At 30.4% G+C, this 19,738-nt stretch overlaps 1 protein-coding gene across 1 annotated transcript in view; it reads right to left on the bottom strand.

Annotated features, from left to right (window-relative positions):
* Positions 1-16,219: 16,219 nt before the first annotated feature.
* Positions 16,220-19,738, bottom strand: part of LOC146540963 (irregular chiasm C-roughest protein-like) — a 50,785-nt gene continuing 47,266 nt past the window's right edge. The window contains exon 21 of the mRNA XM_085185269.1: positions 16,220-19,579. Coding sequence (XP_085041395.1) covers positions 19,542-19,579 — 38 coding nt within the window. The 3' untranslated portion in view covers positions 16,220-19,541. The remainder of the gene's footprint in view (positions 19,580-19,738) is intronic.

Raw genomic sequence — 19,738 nt, 5'->3', positions numbered from 1 at the left:
ATGGATTCGAATCCGCACTTATGCTATGCGTTTTAGTCATATTTTCAGTTAAAAAAACTTTTTTCTATATACTTACTAAATATTTTTTTTTTGTTTCACGCTGTATCCGGTACATAGCAGGGTAGGCAGAGGGAACCTAGAAATCTAGTGTTAGGACACTCTGTTTTCCATTAAGACACTTCCGTTCTCTACTTTTCGCGGAATTTTTGAAGCATTGCGTATTGTCTTGTTACTAGAGCGAGAAATTGAAAATATAAAATATCTTATTCGGGAATCGAACCTACAGCCGTCGTGTCGTACGTTTGTACTCCATGCTAAATATTCTATATAAATATATATTATACATACTTTAAATATTAAATATTACAAAATTAGGCCAAGTAAAGTTTTTTTAAGTTACATCGTTATATGTTCGTATGCGGACTAGTGACACTTAAAAGGCTTACCCTCTACCAAAGCTCCCACGCTAACTTCTTACTTCATAATTGGATATTTTGAACGATATTTCAACTTTCAGATAAGCTTTTGGGAATAATTACATATGAAAATATAGAGGTTATCGTTATACAGGGACACTAACGTGTGACTGTAAAAGGTTGTGGATTCGATTCCTACATGGAGAATTAATTATTATTTATTAATAATTAATTATATATTTATTTACTCACAGAGGGTTTTTTTATTATTTCTATTACTATTTTTATAATACGGAACCCTTCCCTATACAATATTCTGGGCATGTAAGGTGGTAAATCAACCAAATAATCACCTTTCAGTATCGCGTGCTCGAGTTTGATGTGTTAATATGAAACAATTCTATGATATATTTCCTTAATATTCTATTATTTATTTGGAAACAAACTTTAGTAGGATAAATATATGAAAATAGTTCTATTTCAATTTGGCGATAGCAAGTCTGATCTAAATATATAATATTTAATATTTTTAACGTGTTATTACATACATATTAGTAACGGAAAATACTTTTAATAGAAGTCATGGAATTAGTCTATTGGAAACCATATAAGCTACTAAGGCATAAGTACTCATTTACTACGTTGAAATTCTTATAAGCTTGCTACAATTTATTTAATATTGTTAGCATCTTTGTAGGGAAAATTTTACAATTTTTGTCTATTTAAATATATTTTTTAAATAAAAATAAATAATAAAATATTTAAATGGTATATCAATGACATAATTTAAATAACATTTCTTTATCTCAAAATAGTCTTATAAAAAACAGAATTGCTATTTAAGAAAAGTATCAAGTTATCCACAATACTCATCAAAAAAAAAGTTATATTTAAATAGAAATCCTCGATTATTACGCTGTTTAACCAACATATTGCTCAGATATAACGCCGTCCCTGGAAAATAAAATGGTAATGGCATAATCATGAAAAATTAAAAAAAATATTTTTACTGATTAATAGAAACATAATCGTCTTTAGGTCCCGTCTGAAATCTATTTTTTCATATATTTTGCCGCGCACATACTGAATGCTAATTAAAGAATTATGTGATTTTTCTCATCAATCATCTCATCATCAACATTATCAAAGTTGGACCAAATTAAACTAGGACTACATGGGAAGCACTAGGTTTCTAATAAAAAAAAAAACCATCAAAATCGGTTCATCCAGTAAAAAGTTCTGAGGTAACAAACATAAAAAATACTGTCGAATTATCAAACCTCCTCTTTTCACAGAAGTCGGCTAAAAATTAAGTATATGGATATAGATGCATTAACTCAAATATCGTATAACGATAATATCATGGTTTTGGCAATTATCATTTTGTTCTCCGGGGACGGCGATATATGTATTTCTCCCGTATAATTGATTTGGTCCAAAGCCCCATACTGTCGGAGAGCTCTGTATTTTCCGCTAGCCTTCTTTCACTATATATACTTTATTATTTCCCTTATTTTCGATTGAAGATGTTTCCGCTGAGAAACACGCGAAAGTAAAATATTATCATAAAGTTTATCCTCCATTGACAACACGTTTGATTTTGTTTCGTGATTTCTTCTGTCACGTTAAATGGATTGGGTTTTTTTTATATCTGTGTAATATAGATATTGGTTTTTCAATTGGTTTCGTAGGTCTTCTTCTTTTATATCTGTGGATATTCTATTATTATGGTTTATATAATTGAATCTTAGAAATATATGGTTCATAATATTTTGTATTTAGAGCAGTAAAAAATATTTTTTTAGAATTCAACAAAAAAAATTAGGACAGGCTGTGAGCTCAATTTCCACTCGAGGAAACGAAATATTTAATATTTTCATTTCCTCGCTCTAGTGACGAGGCAAACCGCGGCGTTAAGTTCCGCTACTCAACTCGTGTCTTCACACTAGGTTGCCTCTGCCTACCCTGCTGTGTTCAGGATTTAAAAAAACCTTAAGCGTAGCTTAAACCTTCCGCATTACATAACTACATAAACCATAGTATACTATAGCAGTTACAGTTAAATCGTCCAATTAAACGTCAGAAAGTTTACAAACCGCTTTGAGGCTGACTTGTTGAAAAGTGTCACTTTTGAAATTTCACACATGAAACCGAATAACGAGGCAAGCGTAAGTGTTCAACTTGAAATCACTTATATAGTTGCACTTTGCACCATAATAGCGGATGCAGCTGTAGATTTCGACCGGATGGTGGACGATCGGTTTATACTATTCGATCATTCATATACTGGTGGCCTGTAAGTCTATTTTTGTGAGCCATAAAACATAAAAAAGTAGTTTTTTTCTTTTCACGTAGTAATTTTAAGGACTAACCACTTAACTCTTGTGCTCCCTTAGAACCCCCTCAAAAAACTAACTGGAAGTTTGAAAAGTTGTGGGTTCGCTTCCCACTCGAGCCTCGGTCTTCACATCTATGTGCTGTGAAGCTGTAAGCGTAAGCTGTGAAGTGTAAGCTATAAAAATAAAAAAAAACAATTACGTGTTTTCCCTTTTTGAATTATTGCAGCCACAATCGTATAGCCCTAAAAGAAAATATATATTGCTTAACATCCGTTTTCTTCTTTTTATTTCATTAATTAGCCAACCCATACAAAAAATACAAACTATGACAGCTAAAAACCCTACATCTTTATTTAAAATACCGTTCAAAATTTGATAAATCACGATCCGTTCCATTAGAATAGAATACGCCCCTATACTCCGCTGTGAAAGTTCAAGTAGTTTTAACGGACCTAACCCCAGACCAGGTAAAATAGGTCAGATTGCAATATCGAGCGAATATAAAATTAGTTGGCCGAGACAGAAATTAGGGTTTCTTGTATCAGTCGTTTAGATGAGACTGGTTGGGATAAATTAAAAGTTTCTGGGTATAAGTGGTGTAAGAATATTTAGGTCGTTAAATATATTTGACTGACAATACTGACATTTTTATTCAATATGAAGGTTCTTTAGTAAATATAATTCAAGTATCTATTGTATTGTAATGATCATATACGTATATTCACATTATCGTAAGATGATTGGGAAATATTTGACTGAACGCCACGGATTTGGGTTCAAATCTCAGTCGTGGGAATAATTATATATACACTCTAGATGACAAAGAACGCAGCCGAGTTGAGGCAAGTCGTGACGCAGAGGAACAAGGGTGTGATTTTTAATGCGACAGGTTGTGAGATTTCCCACATTTCCTTGAGGAAATGAAATATTTCATATTTTTATTTCTTCACTGTGGCGTTGTGCCACTCAACACACTCAGTGCCTTCAGAATTCGGCGGGATGTGGAGGAAGAGCGTAGAGCAGGCAGAGGGAACCTAGTGCTAAGACACTCGGCTCCTTAATTTCTGGTCAATTTTAGAGACATTTCGTCTTGTTAGAAAAGCAAGGAAATCAAAATAAGTCATTTCCCCGAGTAGTAGTATCATCAAACCCACAAACTTCACATATGCAGTAAGACACTGTTCCAATAAGCTACGGTGGCTTTAAAAAATATTCAAGAACATAAAATAAAATACAGCTAATTAGATAAACTCAAAAGCATTTAAATAAAAAAATGTCAGCAAACCCAATGACCACCTCTGATGTTATCAAAGCTATTTTTCCCTCCGATTTAGAAATATCCTTCATTTCTGAAGGTCGCCCAATAAAAGGTGGAAAATTGAATTCACGTTCCTTTACGTTGAGGCAAATTCGCTTTTATCCATTTGCATAATAAAGTAGGCGTTTCGTTGATTCTCAAGGCAAGTTTACATTGGTGCTGTTTCTTAATGTTGCTAAAGAAATTTTGTTAAGGATTTTTTTCTGTAATTATTTTGAAAATTTATAAACTTTTTTTTTGCCGTCGTGATGTAAATACGACAGGTTGTGAAATCGTCCGTTAAAAAATTCAACTAGCAATGCTTCCAGAAAAGGGGGAAAAGTGGAGAACGGAAGTTTCTTTACTATAGGTTCCTAGGTTTTCTCAGCTGCTGACAGTGTTTTTTAGGGCCGTTATGATGTGGATTCTATTCCCATTCCGAAAATAAATAAATTTTATTTCCCTACTCTGGAAACAAGACAAAGCTCGGCTCGATCTCTCTCTCTTGAAAATTTGTCAGTGCGTGAGTAACAGTATGTCTTAACGGTCCCTCTCCCTACGTCCTACTACATGGGGGTTGCTGTGTGACGATTATTAGTGTTTTGTTTTTAAATAATTATATTGAAATAATATATTATATGTCTTATAAATCATTCATTTGAATTTTAAATTATAATCATCTATATTTTTCATTAACGTTTTACTTTGTACATGCAACGATTGTATTAATTTAAACTCTGAGAAATAATTATATCTATAGCACAATGCGTGTCTGGTAATTATAGTTGTCTTTGTAGAAACTTTGAAAAAAAATCGAATAAATACGCTCTTTCGCATTAATGCATTATATCATAACAATAAAATTGATCAGTATGCCCAAAACCTAACTACTTAGATGATACGGTTGACTTATTACTCGTAGTAAAGGCAAATGTTAGGTCTCCCGTTTATTGCCTGAAATCTTTCCTTGCTTCACTTAAATATATACTAATTAAGCACTTTAAAGTAGATTCAAGCTCTAAATTTAACTTGGCTATTTTTTGTCACCGGCCTCCGAGAAAAATATCAAATTAATACTCCAGTACAAGAAGGAATTACGCTTGCGTGTAAATATAATAAAGTTTATACGTAAAAAAGTGACAGTGAAGTTTTTGAACTTTATTCTAAGTGAACTTGGCACCCATATAGATCTGTAATTTTTTATCGATAGAGTCGAGAACACGCTTTACATCTTAACATTTAACTTGGCTCTCATTTCTCATTTATGTATATGATGCTATTGAAATTAAAAAAAAAATATTAACACCACCATAGAACAGACATTACGTGTAACTAACAAGCGTATTAACTACTAGCGGACCCGGACGCGGCTACGCCTGCTTGAAATATAAGAATATAATTTCTATAGAAATATAATTTCAATCTAGATGAAATGCTAAAAGTGACTATTATATTTATTTTCATAAGGATGAATATCAAAATGACGCGGTAACGAACGCGGTCGCGTAGCGACGACGGTTGTTATTAACATGGCAGAATAAATTGCATGTTAAATTAGAAAGTATTTTAATTTATTAGTACATATGTGTAATGTAATATTATATAGCCTATAGCACTTCTGAAGAATGCAGCTTTCATACAAAACAAAAACAAAGTAAATCGATCCAGTAGATCCAGAGATCTTAGCGTTCAAACAAACAAACAAACAAACAAACAAACAAACAAACAAACAAACAAACAAACAAACAAACAAACAAACAAACAAACAAACTCTTCCGCTTTATTATATTAGTATAGATGGATAATTAAATTTTCAAGAAAATGTATAGAGTGGTGAAAATTCCGCAATCGCAGCTGGACTGCTTTTTTTTGTTAATTTGAGGAAAAGCGGAAAACGAAAGTGTCTTAATGGGAACGGAGTATCTTAATACTAGATACTAGGTTTTAAAAAAAACACTGTTAAAAAAAAATGCTTTATAACATTAGTATATTCGTAGATATAAATACTTCTAAAATGTAACATATAACTTCCATTGAATATCGTATAACAGTACTCAAGTAAGAAGCATTACCATAAAGAGTGGAAGCATCAAATATTTTCTTTAGAAAGACAAATATAAAGTTAAAGGAGGTACTTTTAGCGAATCCTGATTTCTAAGTCAGTTGGTTTTTACTTAACGAAATCGTGTGTAGACTTAAATTGTGTTTTCTTTCCACAAGTTTGTAACCGCGACCTTTGCAAGTTATACTACAAATCGTTAAAATATTTTAGTTTTGAAAGTTTAAAAATGTAATAATAGTAAAAAAAAAAGTGTGTGCTTGTTAAAAAAGCAATTTTTGCGTCGAATTAATAGAAATAAAATTATTGTATGTTTTCTTTTTGATAACATATTAGAACTTTATATATCCTTTATACGGGTAAGTAAGAGGAAACCTACTTTTAAGGCACCACGTTCTCACTTTTTGGAGAAATTTTCGGACAGGATTCATTCTGTCCGAAAATTTCTCCATGATTTCTCTTGTGACCAAAGAGATGAAATGCAGAAATCTTTCGTCATTGAGCAACTAATAAAAATGCACATACGAAACTACGGTTTTGGGTACCTTCAAAAAGCGTGTCTATTTAAACCTCAAAGGCCGGCAACGCACCTGTAGCTCCTCTGGTGTTACATGGGGTAGTGGGCGGCGATGATCTCTTATGCATAACGTGACCAGTACGCTCCCTTCACTGGTTTTTCCATAAAAAAAAACTAGTTCCCTTAAAAAATATATTATTTTAGGTAGTGCAAGTCACTAAGAAAGCAAAATCCAAATTCCTATAGGAACGAAAAATAACTGGATTTTTCATTTTACATCTTAAATTCTCTTCAAAGAAATTGCCAAAAAACTAATATTTACATCCACTTTCTTGACTAACGGTACATTGTATATAAATTACAATGGATTAGATATCCTATCTATCCTTCTAAATTAATTTATTTGTAAAAGTAGAATAAAAAACTAAAAATCGTTTTTTTTTCTATTTTATTTTCAATTTGTAAGTGAAGTCATTAATTAAATAAACTTTCCTAATGGATAGATAGTTGTTATAATTACCAACCGCCTTATCGCCGTCTTAAGTAAAATTTCGAGAACTATTTACATAAATTTAAATTTTTAAATGTAACTTAAGTAATGCTTTAATCAGGTCTGGCAAGAATCGCATTATAAAAAGAACGTCGCGTCGTCAGTTTCTATACTTGGCGGGTTTTAATGAAGTTAGCCGGATGGTGATGTAACGGATTTAAATAACCTTTTTTATTATTTTAATATTTGAAGGTTTTTACGACTGCCGTCGCGCAGCGGTACAAATGTAACAAATTAGGGGAGCGGAGTGTTTTAACACAAGGTTTACTCTGCCTACTCTTCTGTGTGCGAAATACAGCGTAAAGCTGTAAGAAAAAATCATAAAAGTCTTTTCTGTTATTGATCCTATAATTAAAATTAACTTACAACTTATCCATAATAAATGAGCCTACCATGATGCAGGGTACAGTGTGTGACTGTAAATACGATGGTTTTGGGTTTGAGGATTTAGAGGATTTTTCTTTTTAAATTCCCCGATCAGACAAAGTATGCGGCGTTAAGTTCCGCCGCTTAATGCACAATATCTCGTATATGGACTGAAAACGAAGATCATAATTTGATGTGTTGACCCTATAGAGTATAGAGAATTTAATATATCCTCGCCGTAAATGTCAAATACGAGAAACGAAAATAATTAACCATTTACAATTACCCTACAAGAGTGTTACTTACCTGCATTTGTATCTATTCACCATTCATTACATAAGACAATAGGTCCATAGTCCCCCTTTTACCCTAAACATAAAAAAAAGATAAAATGTTTCATTATCCCTTCACCTTTTATTATATTGGCGTTCGTCATACTGTTAATTAAGCGCTCTTGTTCGAATCATTCAGTGCGAACATTTTCTTTGATGAACTATCGCTGTTTCATTTGTATTTCAAATGTTAGAAAGGGATGGGGCAATCTATTAAAGCCTATTGGAAATGATGGAAACTTTTACTTCTAGTTTAGTAAACATTTATAGAATTACTGGAATGTGCTTTTGAAATACTGACAATATGAGGTGAAGCTAGAAATTATTAAGTACGAAATGGTTTAAAGCATAATTTAGTAGGTAAAGCGAATCTATTAGCAAGGTATTCTGCTACCCAGTTGCACCCAGTGCGTTTTATAGATAATTGATATTTAGTAAATTGAGCCCAGTCGTGACGCAAGGAGCATACGACTGTAAAAGCTTCAGGTTGTGTAGGATCGATTCTCACTCGAAAAAGAGATATATTTAAAATTTTCATTTTCAAGTGTTTCAAGGGGAACTGAGTGTTTCTTAAGATTAAGTTCCTATATTATATGCTATGACACATAGTGAAAAAAAAATAGTAATAGTAATTTTTGTCTGCCTTGCAAAAATATGAGAATGATGAATACATTATATACATATACGTGTTGGGTACAAATTCTTATTATCAACATTCTATTTTGAAAAGTTCAAATACATTAATACTTATTCAAATATATCTTTATGATCATAAATTGTGGTAGCTTTGGAGATAGTCCTAAGTTTTCTTACCATCTACAATCAGCTCTTAGAAGGCAATGACTAAATCCCCATTCAAAGGAACAAACAGAATCCTATTAACAGGCTTTAGCTCTATCTGTACAAAGCCGCTTGCATTTAACATATTATTGTATGTATTACTATAGAAGACTCAATTAAAAATTAATTAAATCTCATTGATATTGAAATTTGATAAATTGTGAATGGGATTAGATTGTGAATGGTTTTGAATTCGATTCCCATTCGGGGGAGTGAAGAATTTTCATTTCCTCGCTTGTGTGCTTTAAAATAACACAAAGTAATTAATTAAACAAATTAAAAAAGTCACTTCCATATAAACATTTTATTCGTGTGAGACGTACAGCCTAAGTCTTCGAAATGAAACCAAAACCTTCAAATAAGTCTTGAATGAAACAATCATTTCCTATTTGCCTTTGACAATTTTTGCGATGGTGACGCCTTGAGAACGTATAAGTAAGTCTTTTAATTTTCGGCCAATTTTCGAGACATTAGGTTTTTTACGACGGAACTCAACGCCGCACTTTGTCTTTACCAAAACGAAGAAATGAAAACAATTCATTTCCTTTAACTTAAACTAAAATGAACTAAAACCATTTTAGTTAGGGATTAAAAATTCATCCGAAAAAACCTAATTACCTAACAAGCTCAGCTGTTCAAAGAACGACTTCGACCAAAAAATCAGCAAAATAAGGCTTTTACTACAGTTTTAAAGTGTATTCAAATTTTACGAGTTTCTCGTTTTTATTGATATTATCTGAATCTGAATGGGAAACAGTTCAGTTCCAAAGCTTTGTTTGAAATGTGTTTAAACTTTACCCCGTTCTGGGGAACCATTTGTTCTGTACCTTTTACAGTTATTGTTCATTCATTCGTTCATTCATATATTTTTTCATAAATAATGAAAAAGTTACTTAGCCTATTTAAAATGTTTTTTTTTTGTTTCCTGATTATTGCAAAATAAACTGTTTCTATAGTAGATATATATTATGAATGAACGATTCTGTAGGTATACATTATTTTAGTGTATTGTATTATAATAGTAGTTAATATGGAAATAATATGGAATTCAAATTCGGGATGTTTCTTATATCTGAAATTGATACGTATTTATGCCACCCTATTTAAATTTTAGGCTAACTAATTAGTTACTTAGTTATTTAATTCGAAGAAAATTGTGAAATTCATATACAAAAAGATAAGTTTATATGCGAATATTATGGAAAACTTACGAGGAGTCTCTCCTCGTCGTCTGACGTCTGAGTCGTCTCCTCTGATTGTGACACGAGACACGAGGAATACGTTTTCTTTACTCCCAAAAAAAATGTTAAACTCAGCCACACATTGGGGTAAACCATGAATTGTGGGGACCCTGTGCTAATTATTATTTTAGGGGCCATAATTGCCATTTAATAAAAACCATAAATATTTTTTTTAATTTTTCAAATTAAATGAAAAATATTTGCTAGACAATACCTATTCGTATAATTATGAAATTTGTTGTTTAGTGATGTTGAGTTGAGTTGATTCTTATAAAAGTTTCGTAAAGAAAGAAGCAGTACAAAATTTAACTTTTAGTAACTTAAGAAATATTGAAATGTAAGAGGGTTCACTAACAGTTAAGAATAAGAAGAATCAAAAGGAAAAAATATAAGAAATCTACATAGTTATATACTATATATTACATATAAATTTTATACTTATCTAGAAAAAAAAGGGTAATTCATATAACATATACTAAAGAGTGTTCAAGATCATATTTCAGTGTTGGCACTCCGTTCGTTTGGTAGGCAGCGCGGCGTTGAGTTCCACCACTCAACACACAATACCTCCCGAATATGGCAGAAATTGAAGAACGGAAAGTGTCCGGATGGGGACGGAGTGTCTTAACACTAGGTTCCCAGGTTCCTTCTACCTACCCTGATATGTGCGGGATGCAGCGTGAAGCTAAATAAAACTAATATTCATACATATGTTTAACATTTCATTTCAAACGGAATTCGTAGGCGCGTTGTCAAAAATATCACGTAGTATCTTTACGAGAGCCGCGTCTGAACATAAAAAGAAGTTTATACGGCGACGACATACGAAGCGCAAAATTAGAATGTTTTCCAACATATTACATGTACAGGAATTTGGTTATAATTTCTTACAAATAAAGGTTATTTTCTTTTGAAATGTTTTAAATTTTGTTGTCCATTTTGGAAAATAAAAGCAGTTTTTTGTTTCGTTTCTTTTCTCTTTCTATAGTTACATTTTCATGGGGAATTGTAAAGTTACATATTAGGCACAATTACTTTATACTTTATAGTTATACAATTAATTTTATTATAGCATTTTTTTTTATTTCAGAAAAGTAGGCAGACCAGTGGTGGGTCAGGAATATCGAGGATGACGTATCGAGCACAAGGGTCTTGTGTCAAATGACATATCTATGGACCATAAACTGAATGGACTGACCATGGTCCGTGGTCCTTAGTCCATGGTCCATGGTCCGTGGTCACCATCCATTCTGATTATCTTTAATTCTCAAGGCGCCATAGGCACCCTAAGCATTTAACCAACCGCGCTACTCTAACGCCGCTACTGTATCATTTACTTCCCGCCTTGAAATATTGTATGTTGAGCGGCGGAACTCAACAACGCGCAGAATGTTTAATGGTGATTCATTTTCATATCTAAACTAAATTGCCGGTATATATACAGGGTGTCCCAGGAGTCAACGATAAAACGAAACCAGGTGATAGACCAAGTCGTGACAGTTATGAGAAAAATATAAAAAAAAATCTTTGTCATGTATTTTTCATATTATATTGATTTTAAAAAATATCGCAAAAACCGACACCCTGTGATGGTTTTTCAAGTCCCAGGACTACAAATATTACTCTTTCTTCATTTTTTTTCTGTAATGTAATCATGAGTAACCCTTCTGTGAATTACAATTTAAGATTTAAACATACCTGCATCAGTTTTCAATAAAATGTGGTGTTTTTGCCAAACATTAAATTCAAAATATTTACTACACCCAACTTTAACCGACTGTACTATAAAAAAAATGTACTACACTGTTTTTGCAAGTAACTTTAAAAGTTGGCGCATTTAATCTGGATTCCGAAATGGTACGATACTTGCTGGATTACTTCTTTGTTGAAGAGAGAAAAATCGAAATACATGATAATCGGGATGACGTTCAGCGTTTTGGTCACTTCTCCGATACATTCTAGCTGCAACATTTGCGTTACATAACCATTCTCCATGAATGAAATGCATATTGGCAATGTGTCAAAGACCGAGTATATCGCCTGCGAGACCCCGGACTCGAGCACTGTCCTTATAAGTCCTGACTAACTCTAACTCCTTCTCCTTCTGACTAACTCCTTCACTATTAAAGCTGCCCGACTATGGAATTCCTTACCAATTGAGGTCAGGCATGCCAAAACCTTACAAAAAATTTAAAACTTCACTTAAAAACCACTATATGAATATTTAATTTAGCCTTTGTTTTATACTTTTACTTTTCAAAATACTTTTTAGAAATGTATAAATATTATATCTATGATTTGTATGTATATATATATATATGTTATTTATTGTTTATTATTATATTTATTTATATAAATATTTATTTGTAGTATATATATACATATATATGTATATGTATTTTATTTTTATTTCTACTATTAAACAATGTCCTGCAATTTAATGCACCACCCACCATCTTTTTTATACAACTCCAACGACCAAAGGTTGCCTGGAAGAGATCGCTTTAAGCGATAAGGCCGCCTTATTGTACATGTTGTCTCAATGTATTTTGTATATAATTTTTGTAAATTTTTTATGTGCAATAAAGTATATTGTATTGTATTGTGAATTGTGTGTGTTTGTGGATGTGTTTGTGTGTTTGTTGGTGTGTTTGTGTATGTGTTTGTTTTTTTTGTTTATACACTTTTATAAGTTTTTTTAGAAGCAGTCTTGGCGCAGGACTAAAAAGTGTGACTTTAAACGCGACTGGTTGTGGGTTCGAACCCCACTCGATGAAATAAAATATTTATTTTAATTTATATTTTCGTCAAAATAAATCGCAGCGTTGAGTTCAGCCCCTCAACAAGTGGGGAACGGAATGTCCCTAGGTTCCTTCTGCCTACTCTGCTGTGGGCGGAATACGCATTTAATAATGTCTAAAAATATTAACTTTTCTCACAACTACCTAAAAAAACTAAAATAGCAAAATTTTTAACATTTAGATACTAAAATAAGTCTCGAAAGTCAGTGTTTCATTATTATTCCTACACAATATACATAAACACACACCCCGAGGCACATGTACTAAATGAATTCCAGCGATCAAACAAGATTTAACATTCCCCTAAGAAAGAAAAACACGAATAGCCTTTTGAGAGGACCTAAAAAAACTCGTCTCAAAAATCAACAAGGCAAAAATATTTGGGATCCGAAAATTCGAAGGTTGGGAAAGCAACCGCCATATATCTATGTTCTGGGTAATCCGTGAGCTACAAAGGTTCTATACAACTATATGCAAAACACTGAAATGGTGGACGAAACTATCAAACGGCTTTTGTGGAGTAATTCGAAAAATCTGATGGTTATAATATGGAAATTTAGTGTTTTGGCTCTCTATATTTGTTTTGGTTATAATGTTGTAAGTAGTTTCAAATTATAGTTATTATAAATTATATTTTTTAAACATTTTTCGCATAAAGAAGAAATAAATAATAACAAAGAATATTATGACCTATGAGAAAAAATTTAATAAGGATGTTTAGATATCAACGATTTCAATCTTAATTCATTCATTCCTATACCTTCATTGTCCTCAGGATTTTTTAAAATTTTATTACTAAATTTGAAAAAAAAGTCTAAGATCTAGACATCTAATCCCGTTTTATAAAATATTGAATATGCATAACGTAAAAAAAACTTTTAAAAGCACATACATCCATTATGGTTAGTACGTTAGAAAATCGGCTTATTTGTTTGTAAAATTGTAATAGAAAATAGAATTGAAAATGTCTATACAATATAGTTCTATTTTGAAATAGAAAGCTTTCATACAGAACATTAAGCTCGATTCCCTATCGAGAACGATATATCTTTCTTATTGGAATGTACTTTGATTCTCCATAAGATTTGGGTTACTATAAGAAAATGGTAGAAATTTTTCAGGAACAGATAGTTTAATTTAATATTAAGAATAAGAAATATTTAATATTAAAAGATCGTTTTAAGCATGCTTTAAGCAAGGTTAGAGAGAGGGAACGGTGCTTAGACACTACTTTACCGTTTTCCGTTCAAAAATCGTGACACTTTTTATATATTTTTGCAGCCATCGCGGCGCAGATGAACAAGTATGTATATGAAAACGCGACGATTGTGGGTTCAATATCCTCTTACGGGAATGAAATATGACAGGCAAAAGCAAAGAACGGCGTTAAGCTCCGCTTGCGCTTTATCTAAAAATAAAAATAAAGCACTAGCTACTTTCACCCAAAAATATCCCAATATAATTTTATATAATAAAAGGGCCCCAATTCAGTTAATAGCCCAATGGATTCCATTACAAATATAAATAGATCTAATAATAACAACGAGAAGGTATTGTGCTCTACTGATTTGTTCGTAACCTTATATTATTAAATATCTTACCTAAAGATCTACTTTTCTAATGTTGAAAGGAACGTGGGTGTTAATGTGGTTATTGTAAGCGAACCAATTACTTCCTACATAGGGATTAAAATTTATTAATATATTATAGATATATCATAAAACTCCTTTTTTAGGGTTGTGTAAGTTAAGGATAAAACCAACAACTCAATAAGGAATGTCTCGAATTATGCGTGAAGAAGCGTGAAACCCCTTTATCGTTCTTCAAACTTGATCTTTGAGTAGCCGCAACTATAATATCGAAGTGTATGTCGCTATAAAAATATCCCCTCAGTTATTGGTTGCTCTTCCTTTATTCCTACGCTATGTCAGACCAGCCTAGTTCGAAACTTTTATTGGAATACTCTGAGAATAGACTTTATAATCTATTCTCAGTGTATTGCAATAAAAGGTACACTAGATACACTAATGTGTACAGTATGTACGTACATTGTGTGTTTTAACAATGTTTATTTTCAACGGATTGTACATTGTATATACTTTAGTTAGTGTAAGTAATTTTCATGTAGAATAGTATTGCGGCTTGCCTAAAAAAAAGGCGGCGTTGAATTTTGAATGCAATAACTCTATAATACTGTAAAATATGATGTACGGGTAATAGAAATAAGTAATAGAAGAGATTGGCTGAACACTAGGATCCCATATTCCTTCTGCCTACCCTGCTATGATATACTAGATCGTTTTTGTGTCATGTGTTAAGCAACTCAATATAGAGAGTTAGAGAAATTCGTCACTAGTACATACAATTAAATACAATTACTTATACATAATTCTTAAATATTATACACAACAGTTTTATAAAAAAAATATGAAATACCTCTTTACTTAGTAGTTAGTTTTTTTTTTAATTTAAAATAAGAAATTATCAGTGCAGTCAGCAGCAAGCGTTTCGTTTTTTTTAACTAATGTTTTTAATTAAAAACACAGACGTCTTCAGTGTGAAAAACTTCATATTATTAAATTTCAACATCAAAGAGTTTCTGCTAAGTTCTCGATCGAGTTTTTTTTCCTAGAAATACTATCGTTATTGAAAAATTTATAACGAAAAATTCTGAAACAGATAAAGAAATGTCATTTAGAATATTGAAATTGAAGCATGTTGATATAAGATGCGCAAAATAAAACGATATTTTTAATATTGCCCTCTAGCTTGCTGTAGACAAATGCCTAAAGTAATATGAAGGATAAATATACATACATAAATATACAATGTACATAGATATTATGTTAGCAAAATATTTCTAATTCTGTTTTTTTAGCTCCCTTCTGTTACCGCTCCATCCAGGTTATAGAACAAGAGCGGGATATTGCGTTTGCATTGGTGGCTCACAAGGAAATGAAAAAAAAATCATTACCCCGAATGGAAATCGAACTTACAACCCTCGTGGTTACAGTCAGAAGCTACTCCTCGACGGCCTCAGTCGTTCTTGTCAATTTGATACTTATGTATTTTTTTAAGCTTCACACTTTCAGAGAGAGCCTAGCGTCTCCCGGTCCTCGATTTTCCACCAGAACTCCAGATATATGGCGGTAATTAACTTGATTACCTCATTTTGGTACCCATAGAAAAGATCTAATAATAAAATTACTTGGTGAAATTAAAAATTTCATGATGATTGCGTTGCTCCCTGTTGTCAAAAAGTTATGTGCTGAAATAGATAAACCGTATATAGGGTAAGTCCGCCGTAGTTTCCGCCCATTTTTTTTTTGAGACTGCGTGTTGAGCGGCGGAGCTTAAAACCGCTTTTCGTCCACAAGAGAGGGGAAATAAAAATAACTAAAAAACGGGATTTACAGAGGTACGTTTAAACATTAATAGAAGATAATAAATAAGACATTATATACATAGGCCAAAGTTTCATTTTATTTAGAAAAGTAATTTGTACAATTTCACTAACTTAAAGTTTTTTTCACTTAACACTCTTCTCTTCTATCAATCCACAAAAAATATCCTAATACTAAATTAGTTATCAAATTGAAAGCTTTACATCATTTTTTAGTGTTGTCAACATTACTGTTGTTTACTATTATTTATTACTATTTACAAAACAAATCACACTTTAATCTATGTATCACAGAAAAAATAAATATACATTGCGTAAAAATATCATTTACAGTTGTTTACAGAAATTTATGAAACAAAACAGAAGAAAAATAATATTATAATGTATAGATTGTATGATTGTAAATATCTGTAAACGATATTTGTTACATGATAGTTACTAGATTAGTAAGTGCTTATCGAAATTTAGAGGTAAATTGTATGTTTTATATTTTTACTAGGTATTTACTTGAAATGAACCTATAGTAGTTTAACGAAAAAATATTATTTATTAGAAAAAGAAAAAAATATTTAAAAAAACTATCCTATACACTAACATTTCAACAATGACTAATAAATTTAATAGCAAGTGTATAAGCATTTATCTATTTATTACAAAAAAATAATAAGAAACTAATATAATTAAACAATATGATTATTTTTATATATATATACGTGTATTTATACGTGTATTTATATGATGTATCATTAGTTAATTTTAAAAAATATTTAAATAATTTCTCTATAAAGACGGATGAGATGATCAAAAGCAATATTTTATATATTTATATGAATTAGTAATCGTTGAATTGTCTAGGCCATTCACAATAAAATAGTCATAGTATTTGTATCGCAATAAAATAAATGAAATACATAAAATATATTATAATTTAGTGCCCGAATGAATATTAGATAAATAAATATACGATATGTTCTTGCAAACATGAATAATATTACATTCTTCATAGAATTGAAAACAGTTTTGTATCAATTTTTATGATAGAATAAGCCTATCATGGTATTAATAAGACCAAGGAATAACAATATTTTCATTTATTGTAATCACCAATTGAATTGTGTGTCTTTTTATTTCTGTTATTTTGTATATTTCTATATAATATTTAGAAATATAATTTCCTTTTCTACCTGAAATTACAGTGATTTGCGGTGAATGTACTATGAAACTTTAATGACAACGTAATTGTTCGACGCCTAATTATCGGATATTGAGCCTAACATAAATTTTAACGACGAGCCTGATTGATAGACGGTCGATACACCGAAGGCCGATACCTATTGGAAGTACGTATTTATTATTAATTAGTTTTGTTGTATTTATTTACGTATCCCTAATGATGGAATTTGAGAATAATTTCGTCCTATATTGTGAAGAATATTCAAATTATAATTTTAATAATATATATGTATATTATGATTGTATGCTTTTTAAAAGTTTTCAATTCTATAAATGTATAAAATAAAAAATATTAATTACTATAAAATAAATAAATATGACTACGAAATAAGCAGTTGGTGTCGGTTAGTCTAATCAGTCTTAGATCGAAATTTTAAACAAAATTTTAACTATAGTTTAATTGTTGAGCATTAGTAACAAGCTAGGAATTTTATTTAATTTTTCTAGAAAATTTAATATAAGATCTGGTTTAAAATATTTTAGAAATCAAAACAATCAATGATCATATTGGTAACAAGCTGTTACCAAAATGTAAACTATGAATTACATCTTTAGTAACGTGATTACTTGCATGACATGATGGTAACAATATAAAACTTTATTTTATTAGAATAATCTTAAATTATGCTTTTTAGTTTAAATTTAAGTACTTCATGTTTTGAAAGAGTTCCACGTGAAAAATTGTATGCTGCTAAAAATATTAATATGAAAGAATCACTTGTATTGTTTAAACCATATTTATATTTTTCTCTATATTTCATAAAAAAAAACAATTTTAATATTCTATTTTTTAATATTCTATACTTTAAAAATAAGTCTTTTGTTTTAAAGTATACAATATACAATAAAAAAAATATATATGCATTTTTTACAAACAAGTGCATAGCATAGCACATAGCATAAAATAACGAAGAATTAATTTTGTAAAATCAATAAACACGTTGAAATGGCAAAAATAATTATATGATATTGTGTTTAAAGCTGTTTCTTTTGTTTATTAATGATTAAAAATATATAACTATATATTTAATATTTATGGTTTTATTAAGTAGTTATTAATATAATATCATATTATAATTGTTCTAATAAAAAAAAATCAAGAGTGATCTTTAAATTGCAAAGGCATATCTACAGGCTGATTATATTAAGTTTTTAAATATTTCAACACATATTTAGTATTAAACATAATTTACTTATAAACGATCTAATAAAGCAAAAAAATTAAATGAAAAAAAAATTAAGATTTTTACAGTAAGTAAGTAACTCATTAAATATTTTTTTAATAATTAAAGTGAAAATATATACTTACTAAATATTACTCTCTTCAAACACTCACGTCATTTAATTTTCATTATTTACAACCGAATAGGTCAAACGTACTAATGCACGAGTTACAAGTTGGCTTTTCAAAATATTTTTTTACCCATCCAAATCGAGTCCAAAGTTAGTGTCGCTTCACTTTACACAAATAAAATAGAATAAATATATTATATAATATCCTAAATAGTTAAATACATAGTAAAGACCAGTCTCAATGGGGTGATTTGAAATTGACGATAATTCACAATCATGATATACAGGGCGATTTATTTACTAGATATCTAAATAAAATTAATTTAATGATATAAAATTCATAATTGATATGAAAAACACAACTAATATTTAAAAGCTATTTTCTAGTAAATATTTGTTAAATATAATTAATTAATTTAGTGAAATAATTTAAAATGATTGTGTAAATAATATAATTTTAATTCATTTATAAGAATTATTATAAGGTATATAGATAGGCCTTTTATATATTCTTTTTTTATATAATTAAAGAAACACACATATTATTAAAGACATAAAATTTAGACAACTTTATACTGAGAATTGAGTGATTTATCACTTAGTTCTCATCGAGTCCACAATGAATATGCGTGAAGATATAAAACACTATAAATTTAAAGATATGATACATTTCAATTAATTAACATTTTTTAAATCAGTAAAATCTTTATAGATTTAGTTCATAATAGTTCGTAGTAAACTTGCACGTAAGAGTGTCACTAAAATTACCTATTCAAAACACTAAACTCACTGTGTCACTAAATTATAACACTTACTTTGAGTTACTTATTGTTTTTTTTTATTATTAGGAACGTTTATACGTGTGTTGCTAGTGGTTGCTGGAGGCCGTTACCTGCAAAACAAAAACTGAATTATTGTACATAAATCAATGGAGTCACGCAGCAGTATAGCATCAGCTGATTGTAAACGCAGTGGTTTTGGGTTCTATTTCCACACAGGGCAATATATTGCTTTCATTTGGTCACACTGGTAGGAGAAAAAATGCAAAACT

Source organism: Heliconius melpomene, chromosome 1, assembly GCF_056956725.1.
Source record: "Heliconius melpomene rosina isolate 202511_hmr_F chromosome 1, ASM5695672v1, whole genome shotgun sequence".
NCBI lineage: Eukaryota > Metazoa > Arthropoda > Insecta > Lepidoptera > Nymphalidae > Heliconius > Heliconius melpomene.
This window is presented reverse-complemented; position numbering and strand designations above follow the sequence as displayed.